At 39.5% G+C, this 11,758-nt stretch overlaps 1 protein-coding gene across 1 annotated transcript in view; it reads right to left on the bottom strand.

The window, feature by feature from the left end:
- Positions 1-4,082: 4,082 nt before the first annotated feature.
- The window catches only part of clip1b (CAP-GLY domain containing linker protein 1b), a gene marked incomplete in the record, with an annotated part of 30,743 nt that continues 23,067 nt past the window's right edge, over positions 4,083-11,758 (bottom strand). The window contains 7 exon segments of the mRNA XM_035668347.1: positions 4,083-5,009; positions 5,571-5,683; positions 5,787-5,839; positions 5,925-6,090; positions 6,167-6,272; positions 8,646-8,689; positions 8,901-8,946. Of these exon segments, the coding sequence (XP_035524240.1) occupies positions 4,775-5,009; positions 5,571-5,683; positions 5,787-5,839; positions 5,925-6,090; positions 6,167-6,272; positions 8,646-8,689; positions 8,901-8,946 (763 nt within the window).

Genomic DNA, 11,758 nt, shown 5'->3' with positions numbered 1-11,758 from the left:
TTGTACAGATTTATTGGTTTGGTTTGACTTATTTATTCCATCAGTAGTGCTTGGTTTTTATCATGTCCAATGGTTTTGTTTTCTTAATAAAATTCACAAAACTTATTTTTGGGTGTTTGTGTTCAGTGTTTAAAGAGAAGAGAGAAATGTTCGATGGTCTCTGAGTGTAACATTGAGGAGGATCTGTTGGCAGGGACTTATATAATGTTCACAGGTATGTTTTTATTAGCGATCGTTGTGTTTTTGTTACTTTAAAATGCTTTTACCTACAGATGTGAGAGGAAGGGGCCTCTGATGAGACGTTACAGATGTGTTGGTGTCCTTTGTTGTAAGAAGGTCTGACCTGTGGACCTTTGCTGCGTCTCTCTCGCTTTCTGCTGCTGTAACACCTCAATGTTACCAGTTTTCTGCCAACAAGCCAGAGTACAGTGCCTGCTCAGCAGTAAACAGCAGACGGGCACAGTTGGAGACTAAATGGTGAACATAGGAGCATTTATCAGCTAAAGAGACAGATATTTCCCTCAGGAAGAGGTGGAGACTAATAGAGGGTGAATATTGGACTCATCAGGTGCCACATCCTGCAGCTGCAGCGCCGCCGAAAATCTGACATAATGAAATTATTATTTGAAAAGGAAGGACTTTTTATGTGAAGATGAAACTATATCATCACTATCTTGTTGCTGCTGACCTGCAGAATTTCCTGGGTTTATCTGTGTATGTATATAAATAACTGTACATATATAGGTTTATTTTATTCTATTTTATTTATCTTTTATTTCATGAATGTGATTCTTTTTCTGTAGCACAAAGGAACTACTTTCATTTCATTTTACAACCTTGTGTTTAATAATGATTTATATATTTCCCTGATTTCTTGAATCCGTCCCTAGAAGGGTTTTTATGACAATAAGGTTAAAAAAACAGGAAGATAAAAGACAAAGATCCATAAAACACAGAATTTAAGACGTCAAATTTTTAAAAAATATACATGACAGGATTGTTGCTGAATTAAATGTTTTTATTTACTAAAAAGTTATAAAATGTGTGTAAAATTATGTTAATAACTATTATAGTATATAAATGATCCTCTATTTAGTATGACGTCATTATGTTAAAGCGAAATAAGAATAGCTACATTTTGACCTTATTTATTATAGTATTTATTTATTTTAGTGTTCTTTTATTGATTTAAGTCCTGGTTTTAGAGCCCGGAGCACTTTTATCTATGATAGAGATAAAAGTTTGTCTTTTGTCTGAGCTGATGTTATACTTTTGTCGTCTACTGCAAAACAAAACTACCCTCGGGTACAAATACAGTAACCTCGTATAGACCGACTTTCCCTCAGCAACCACCACAACTCTGACAGCGACGTCGCACACAGCAACAGTGAAAAGAGGAAAAAAATAAGCCTGAATCACCGAAGTAAAGCCTGGTTTAACCGATCATTTTCATTAATGTAACAGCTCTCTGGAGCTCATGAAAAATGGAGCAGCCTCTTTGTGCTGCCTGAACCTCTCTGGAGTAAACGGATCTGGGGGATGAAACTATAATGAGCAGTGCAGCAGCTAATGTACCACCGTCCTGTGAGCTAGAAAGAAGAAAGTCACACACACAGTTTCTTTTCTTAGTATTTCTATTGGACTGCTCGGGAATATACAGTACATAGAAAACAGTGACACTTTACACCACGCCAACATCTGGTTCCCAAAACCATTTCTAGACGGTGCCTGAAATTGTTACATATAAAACATTACACTAATAATTAGACGCATCACTTATAAAGTACACAATGTTTTTAAAGTCTATACAAATGGGCTTTTTTTTTATATTGAAACTTCCTTTTACAATGTCAATCTTATCAACAGGGCAGAAAAATAAAATGTAGTACACATAAAAGCTATTCTTTTTGTTTGTTCCATGGCACTGTGTACACATTTATCAGAAGGGAAGCCTCTGATTAGTATTTACAAAGACTCAATGGTTAGTCACATCATGTATTATTATACACTGTTACACTGAAAGATTCAATATGATCCAAAATTGTGCTTAAGAACAACGAGTCAAACACGTGTTGCTATACAGGATTAATTTAAAAGGTTTTCACGTTTTGGGAAATTCGCTTGTTCGACCTTCTCGTAGAGTCACATGAGAAAACTTTATACTCTATAGATCTGTGTGTTAGTCCTTCAGGAAATTATAAAACAACATAAAAATCAATGCAGAGGCAGAGATAAATCGGGACTGACGGTTGAACGATGTGTGGAGACGTTTGCCTCCAGTGCAACAGGTTGTTTTCACTAACCATACGTTGAATTTGAGCAGGTAAAATGATAAAATCAAGAAACGGAAAAACTCAAGAACAGACTCTCGCCTTCGGAGGGGAAGCTAAGCAAGACGGCATTCGCGCCATGTGACATCACTTGAGGCAATTTATCTGATTGAGGCGTGCTATGTGACATCACTTGAGGCAATTTATCTGATTGTTTTATACAAATTCAGTCACATATGCTGTAGTCTGGAAACAGACTTTGAGGTGTGAAATTGATGGAGTTCCGCTTTTAAATACAGTAAAAAGTTGAAAATATTTTAACTTTTATGCGCGTCTGAAAACGCGACTTGGCGAAAGAGAGGAACGGTTTCTAGCCGATGCACGAGTGGGATCGACCAACTAACAGTGACAGGAACAGCCTGGATAACCAGCAAGGCAGGCGGGAGGGACTGGGCGCGAACATCCATCTACCTCTAAATCTCACTGATATCTTGTTTGTTTAATACAAAAAACCGAAGCGTCAACAAGTCAATTCGCTGTTTTACGGGTTGTGAAACAGACAAAGTATAAATCATCTCATCAAACTCTCAAAGCAAATCAGCGTATTTCCCAAAACGTTGAAGATGTGCTTTAAACGAGGGCAGAATAATCCGCACTGACCTCTCCGATAAAGTCGTCCCTTTTGTTTAGAGTCGTAAAGTTAAAGCGCTGCGTGTTTTTCTGCTGAATCTTTAAAGTGAACAGTGCAAAAACTAAGTTAGTCGAGGCTTCTATAGTTTCATCTGGGTGACTTCCTGTACTCGGCGCCTTATACTACAGTAGTCCTACCTACACCTCTCCTCAGTGCTAGCTTATTTCCCTGTAGGAACATCACCGGTCAGCGAAAGATCGGAAATAAATAACAAAATGCAACAACTTCTTCTACGACGAATCCTCGGTGACTTTCAGATACGTGTTTTTTTTTTCCCGAGGACGTTAACCTGGATGCTGATCTCATCCCAAGGTCCATTTAGTAGCTGTTCTGGAGCTTTTGATCAGGTCCTGCGAACCCAGATGAACTCTGAATCTCACATTTTAAGCCAACGTTGACGAGAAATGCTCAAAGTGCTGAGAAAGACAACTGCCGAGGAAGATCCCGTGATCGGGATGAAAGCTCCAGAGCTCTTTAAATGGACCTTGTAGGGAGATCAAACACAAAAAATGTTGTAAAGAAAACTTCATACAAAAAACGTAAACTGACCTTTGAGTGTAAAGTCTGTGGAGTCTAGGTCCACTTACTAGCTTTTGGTGCAGTCTTCATTCGTATCTAATGGTCTTCTTCAGTAGATGGAGTAAAAACAGACGATTAACGCTTTAGTTTGTTGGTTGAACTCCATCCACTGAAGAAGACAGTGAGACGCAGTTAAAGCTCTGGAGGAGTGTAGTTTATAGTATTATTGGTTTTCCATAGGTTAACATTTAGGTTGGTTATGACGGAGTAAGAGGGCCAAAAGTCGATTGATTAGTACGTTGAATTAAAAGTTATATTTTGAAAAGAACAAGGTGTAATATTTCAAGTTTTCTTGAAAGGAAAAGAAAGTTGTTATATTTGAGGAATACAGTCAACAATAAAGTTTAAAGAGAGTAAATCTTTCAAGAATAAAGACGTAATATTACGAGAATTAATTCACAATACTTTGATAATGTTCAAAGATTAAAGTAGTAATATTATACATTATATTTTAAAGCTTCCTCGTAGTAAACAAGGCAACTTTTGTAGTAAGTAGTGTTTAATAAGTTTTAATTGAGTAATTTATGAATGTTTAGTTGTAGATAACAATAGATAATAAGATTTGACCGGAGTTGTTCCACCATTTTTGACTATTTCTGGAAATCTTTTCTCGAAATATTAGGACTTTTTTCCGTAAAATTGCAGCTTTATTCTTAAATTCTCCTCCGACAGTGGCCCTAATACCCGTAGGTCTATACGCTAGAAGAAAAGACATAAAACATTAATAATTAGTGACAGGTTTGACATGGCAGTATCGCTCTCTGATTGGTTCGTAGCCGCGCAGACGGAGGAATGTAAGAGGTGCTTCTTTTTCCCTTCAGTTTGATCTGTGCTTCATTGCGTTGCATCATTTTTGGGCTAAATAAAAAAACAAAAAAAACAACCTGAAACATCACTTCTGCTTAATTTAGAAAAACAAACTTAAATGCAAAAACAACACGTTAAAAACGACAAGTGCAGAGGACGAATTCCTTCTGTTATAAACATCAATATTGCACCAAAGCAGCATATTTGGACGAGCATTCTGCATTACAGTCAGAACAGTTTATCTTTAGAGGAAAGAGGGTTTAGATCAGGACAGTGGCTACGAGTGATATGCATAAATACAGTATAAAAATACAATATGGAAATATCTGATGGGGATTTTAATCAGGCGTGTCGGGGCTGGACTGTGGGGAAATGTAGTGGGAGAGTAGAGTGAAGCTTTTAAGGGGAAAGAGCTTTTCGGGAGCCTCTAGAAGGTCTGATCATCGTTGCAGGACTCCGTGGCGTGTCCGAAGGCCTCGCAGATGTCGCAGTAGGGCCTCTCGTCGGACGGGTTGCCGTGGTAGGTGGTGTGAGGGACGGAGTCGGGGCTCTGGGCCTGAGTGGGGCAGTCCTCTGTGTCGTGGAGGTCGAAGCAGTCGCAGATGTCGCAGAACAGACGCGGGGTCGCCTTCTTCTCCCGCTTTGACACACCTTCGACAAACCTGAGAGAGGGAAAGAGGGACGGGTTCATAGAGAGGATCTGGGTGCTGGTATTCTGTGTTTCCTAGTAACAGATATAGTTGTTTAGCTGCCTCAAATACTCACTAAAACACCAAATGTGGATTAATCCGCTGCTGAAAATAGTCCCCAACATGCACTAGTTCCTCCTGTTTGAGTAACGTTACAGTGAGCAGCTGATTTAAGAAACTACTGAGCCTTTTTGAAAAATTAAACTGTGTGTGTGAGGTGTTTTTAAAGCTTTATGTCCTCAGTAGGCGTTAACAGGTTTGGCGCCACATCTTCACAGAACTGGCACAATGTTTGTTTCTAGTTTGAGAGTCAGAAGTGTTCAGATGTTGATTTAATCTGCACATAATCCCTCCATAATTCCACAACATGTAGTTTTTACACCTCTGTTTCTGTGCAGATTAAACTAACTTTTTACCTTTGGACAGAGCCAGGTTAGCTGTTTACCCCCGTTTCCAACTATGAGTGTTTATATTTTCCATTAATCTGGTGTTTACTTATTATTGTATATTTGTATGATTTCCTATCCGTCTTACCCATCAGTCCCGTCATTGCCGTTGAACTCTGCCAGAGCGAGCTTCTTCAGTTTGATCTTCAGATCCTCGTTCTTCCGCTGCAGGTCCACAATCACACTGTTCAGGAAGTTGATCTGATGGAGACAATCAGGACACAGACCAGAACTGAGAACCCTGAACCCAAACTGATTTAATGGCAGCATAAAACCGTATTCTGGGATACTCTGACGGTCTCACCTGTCCCTCAGCGAACTCCTTCTCCTCCCTCAGCTGCTGCAGAGCCGCATCGCCTGCAGAAGGAAATCAGAGAACAGGTTGACAAACAGAATATACCTCTTTGCCAGAACAGTGCGAACGCTCTAACGGTCTCCTCACCTGAGGGTGGAGCTTCAGTGTCTTCTCCCTCTGAGGCCTGACTTCCCATGAGCCTTTGCTCTAGACTGTGAACGCGGCTCTGCAGCTGAGCTTTGTCTCTCTCCAACGTCTCCACGGCCGACTGCAGGGTCTTGGCCATGGCGTTTTCTCCTCGCAGCACCGCGATCTGCAGCAACGGAGGACGAAAGTAAATCTCTCACACGGCTCAAAATGAAGTTTCAGAGAAATTTATGTGCGAGTACCTCATTCCTCAGAGTCTCCAGTTCCCGGTCTTTCTCCGAGATTAAGGCTCCAGTGGATTTCTGGAAGTTTGTTTCTCCCGCTGGTCCCTGATTCGAGATGGTTTCTCTGTAGAAAAATGGAGAGATTCAGAGAGCGATAATATGTCGACTGCTGTCAAACTGCACCGGAGTGAAATGTGAGGTCTAAATAGCAGTGAGGAAGGAATCTGTTAAAGGTCTTCATCTGGGCTTTAAACAAACAATAAAAACACAAACAAATGTTTATCAAGTAAAATCAAGTTGTTAGCCAGTTTGCCTTACAACTTCTTTTTATTCCTCTTCACTTTGTTACTACATCTTTCTGCACATTACCGCCACCAACTGTTGAACACCAGAACAGCATGAAACCACTGATAAGACCACGCTGTCACTTGCGTGTTTGTACGTCCAAAATAGCAACAAAATGGGGACCAACTCATGTAAAACGTGGCTCCATAGCGCTACTAGTGGTCCACAGGGTTCCTTTAATATAAACTCATGTGAAAACATTTCAGACTGTACTGTGTCCGTTCCACGTTTGAAATCGACCTGACTTCACAATATGTAAATGATTGATGAAGTGAGAAGCCAAGGATTCAATATAAAGAATCATCTTAGCGGCGGTTCAGTGCATTATTAATAAAGCTGTGGATTTTACCACCTGCCTCCAAAATCAGTTGTATGAGCCCGATGCCACCCAGCTGATGCCCTGTCATCTCTGTTCTTGATAAATGAGACTGAATGTGAAGAAGCTCGTTTCACTGAATCACATCTCCTGTCTGTTTCTTGTGTACCTGAAGAACCTATTAATTCTGCTCTAATTGTACATCACCTCTTCATTTCCCTCTGGCCAACGCCACAGAGCTGTCAGCTGCTCTTCACAGACCTTCTCCTTCATCTGTTGCTCATATCTTACATCACGTACACGGCTTTGATCCACGACTGTCATCCTGCCTCGGCCGTCTATCATCCCCACTTCATTAAACATTCACTCTCAACTTAAGTCTCCGCTCTGAGGCAGCGGTGACACGTTTTAATCCTCCGACTGCCGAGCTGAGACGCGTGAGGCGACACAAAGTTTCTGTTTCTGTTCTGAGAAAGGGCTTAAAATAAGAACAAAGACAATGACTAGACCATAAACCATATCACATTTGAAAAGTATAAATCTAACTGTCCTATCAGATAAGTACAAGTCTGTCAGGAATAAATCCTCCGTACTCTTTCAAATCCTTTTCTAAAGCAAAAGTAGAAACACCATGGTCTAAAAAAAATTCCATTAGAAGTAATGTTACGCACAATATGTCATTTTCTGCCACTCGATGGTCTCTCACGTTAAAACAATAACAAAAGACGTAGTTTGGTGATGTTGTGAAGTAACGTGGGCTCATGGGAGTTGCTGTCTTCATCGTTAAAGAACAACCACTGCTGATGGAAACACTATCTGACATGACTCAGTCACATTCGCCGACTTCCTTCCTCACTCTCTGACATATCCTGTAAGTATCCCACGTTTACCCAGAAGTTATAGCAACTGGAGGCAACGAGAACATTTTAGATACTTTAGATACTGCCCAACCTTCAAGGGTTTATAAGACACCAAGTTGCTGTGATCAAACATTTGATTCCATTACAAAAGTTATTATACGACTCGGTCTTAAACTAAATATTCTGCCTTCTCTCTCCAGGGCTCAAAAACAACAACAACGGATCCTTTCCTGAAGCAGAGTTCAAGATTTTCCTAAAATTCAAGCCAAAAGAAATCATCAGAAATGGAGGAGATTTTACTAAAAAGTAAATGTCCTCCTTTATGTCCTCGTACAGGACAGCAAAACAAAAAGTGAACCTCAATCACTTAACAAGCAACGTCCGTCTTCCTCTATAGAAACTGTATCGTATCACGTAAGAATATCAGGGTTTATGTAAAAGTGTAAAAAGTAAAAAGAGGAGAAAGTATATAATAATACAACTGACTAAATGTACTTAGTTACATTCGTTAATTAATTAACACATATGTTATAAACTGCAGTCAGTCGATCAACAGAAAATTAATCCGAAACTATTTTGATAATCCATAAAATTTGATCATTCATCGAATTTCTCTGGTGGTCGGACAAAACTGCAAATCTGAACCGGTCACGTTCGGCTCTGGGAAATATAATTGATTGTAAACTCATCATCTTTGGATTTTTGACTGTTGGTGGGACAAAAACAGACATTTGAGAAAATAAATATTAAATAGGGGATTAAATTAGGGTGTTACTTATTAAAAGCTAGAGTCCAGTGCTGGAGAAACAATTATTAGCTTCAAGCCTTCACACACAAAGTGAATTTAATTTCACTTTCTACAATGTGTCTCCGCCACTATCGTGAGAAATGTGAGAATTACTCTCAATTAATAAAAATCTATGATAATAACTGAGATAAAGAGCACATACATATCGGGAACATATTAGTTTCTTACCTGGTCTTCATGTCTGGCTGCTGAGTGCTGCGGTCCTCATTGTGCTGAGAGGCAAACACACACAAATATAGAGGCATTTTAAATAGAAGCTAAACCCGTCTGAGCTTTAAGAGTTCCAGTCACAGCGGGAGGTAAATCCTCGCTATGCCAAAACCTGTTAATCAAATCACCGCTCCCGATTTAACAAACCCACGATCTATAACAGGATGAAGGGAAATGGTTTATATAATAAAAAACGCTGGAAAGGTCAGTTACCCCCTCGAGATGCTGAGACTTCTGGGAGGCCAGCTTCAGCTCCTCACTGAGGGGGAAAAGAAAGAAAGGAGAGGTTGACACACTTAAGGAGCTGCACTGAAGGCGGCGCCGTCAGGTCTCTGTCATATCTGTGATATCTGTGTCACCATTGCTGCTGTATGCTTAAATCTGGAGTCTGTTGAACACGCAGACACACAAGAACTGAGTGTAGTTTCACCTGCTCTGATTGTAGTTGAGCCGATGTATGTTAACGGCAGAAAATACATCAAAATTTTAAATATTTCAGATTTGATTATGAGCTGTAAAGTGCTGCTGCGTTGCTCTGTGAAATGTGTTCGACTGAAAATGTTCAAAAGCCTTTAATGGTTTCACTCAGAGCTGCAATGATTGATACATTAATTGATTAGTGAACTGTCAGAAAAATAACCATCAAGTATTTGGATGATCTGTTAACCGTTGAAGGCAATTTGTAAGAAAACTGACAAAATGTGCTATATTTAAGTAACTCAAGTATAAGAATTTCCTGCTTTCGTCTGTTTTATATTACTATAAATGGAATATCTGTGTTTTCAACTGTTGGTTGGACAAAAAACAAGACATCTGAGGATGTAACTTACACTCTGAGACTAAATTATAGACTAAACTAACTGTTTATTACACTGCGTACCACCTCAGGAAATACTCTACAAGTTAAACATACATACAGTTCATGCAGGAGGCAGGTTTATTTTACTTTTCATCCTTAATAGCTGCTTTAAATTAAATTTGCATACACTGTTTCTGGCCACATCAGGCAATGCAACAAACTGTTCACTGACATTCACACAGTACAGAGCAACATTAGCATTTTGTTTGGAGTCTGTACACCTGATGAAGTATTCACTCTATTTCAGCTCTGTTTTTAGACTCCTGAGGGAAATATCTGGCTCTTTAGCTGTGAAATGCTCCACTATGTTCACCAGCTGGCGTCTAACTGTGTTGAACTGCTGTTTGCTGCTGAGCAGGTAGTGTACACTACAGTGGGGTTTTTAGAGCTTTTAGCTGAAAACAGCAGGAACGAATGCTGATGAGTTGGTGAAAGTGAACCAAGACGCTTCAGTTGAGGGCCGTAAAACCAAAATCTATTAAGCAGAAAGACGCTAAAAAGCGCTGTAGAGTCGAGGGAAGCAGTGGGTGATTATTATCAGTGGTTCCATCATTATGTTTGAACCCCTTTCACATTACACCAAGTCATTTGATTCATTGTTAACATAAAAATAATGATTATAGCAGCTTTAAAGCAATCTAAGCCAATCAAATCAGCTCCTTCTGGTCAATTACTTTCTGTATTAGCATGTTAGCATGTTAAAAGCAGCCAAATGTTGATGGAAAAAAATCAGTTTGGACTACAAACATCCTGCATTGATTCAAAGATAACTGTACTGTATCGGCCTCACTTACACTGAAATAATCTACAGACCAATTCCTATCATTCAAAAAGCCATCTGTTGGTCTATTTCTGCTGCTTATGTCCTATTTTAAACATCTTAAAAGATTTAACAGCTGTACAACACAGCGGTTTATACACTCTGTGTCTAGTGATATCAGGATTATAAAACCGATGCCGTAATCTCAGCATATAAATCACATTTGGACCCAGAGACAGCGGCATAGACGCTGCCGTCTGGGAATTTATGAATCCGGACATTTTTGGATGCTGGAACCGAATAATTTGCTGGAGAAATCGAAATTAGCTCCATGTGGGTCGTTCTTAGGATTTAGCGTCGACGGAAGAACTCCGACGCCGTGTGTGACTAATAACCCGGTCTGAGCACCATCTGGGTGAAATATTCTGCTGCTGCCTGCTGTATAATTGCATTGGCCATGGCTCCACAGCATCCACTCCACTCAAACACAACAGGAAAGAGGCAGAGAGTTTAAAGGGAACACTTTTGAAAAGGGAGCCTGTCCATGTCTGTCAGGGTGTAAACAGGAACTCAGATGGACAAATACTCTATTCAAGCAGACAGTGAAGCAGCTGGGGCTTCGGCTTCTTCCACTTGTGAAACTGTTTCGTCTCAAATTTAATCTCCTTCATTACTGTAGGTTTATGCTCCATGTCTCACCAAACAGAAATGAATGTGTTTCTAAACACACACATGGAACCAACTACGAGAAATCTTAAAGCTGCACTAATTGAATAATGGATGTTGTGGTTTTGGAGTTTTCTTTGGTTGTTTCCTGTTTTATTTTGTAATTTTCTTGTGTGTTGTTTGCCCCACCTTGATTATTTTCACCTTTGTCTTGTTATCCTGCACCTCACCTGTGTGTTCAGTCTTTGAGTTTCTGTTTCATTTGCTAGTTCGTGTTTGATTACATGTGGAGCTTTCTGCCTGCTCACTTCCTCAGTTTTGGGATTTTCCTTTTTTCGGTTTGTTAGATTTTGGATTATGTCTGTTAACTTGCTTTATGGACCTTTTTGTTTTACCGCTTTAACTGCTCCTGCTCTACCTGCCTGCATTTGGGTTTAAATTCAAACTCAACTTCAGCGACAGAAATGTATTTAGTACCGAATCAGGTTCCCCAAAGGACGAATCCCCTGACTTTTCCCTCTAGTGCCACCATGAGGTTCACATTTATAGGAAATTCTTTATAAAAAGTCCTCAACAACAATAATACTATATATACACAATTAGAAAAAACATTTACCAAAAAAAAAACATTAGGTATCAAATAATAAGAAAATCAGGCGATTGTACTCAAAGCAGAACATTAAAATTGATCTAGTTTTTGTAGAGAAATATCTCTACAAATAGGAGATAGATTGCCATGACATTTGGTTAAAACATTTATGTTCCCCTCATGATGAATTGTAATAA

The sequence above is a fragment of the Morone saxatilis genome, unplaced genomic scaffold, assembly GCF_004916995.1.
Source record: "Morone saxatilis isolate NCDOM2014 unplaced genomic scaffold, NCSU_SB_2.0 Contig21, whole genome shotgun sequence".
NCBI lineage: Eukaryota > Metazoa > Chordata > Actinopteri > Moronidae > Morone > Morone saxatilis.
Note: the sequence above shows the minus strand (reverse complement) of the source record. Positions and strands in the feature narration are given on the sequence as shown.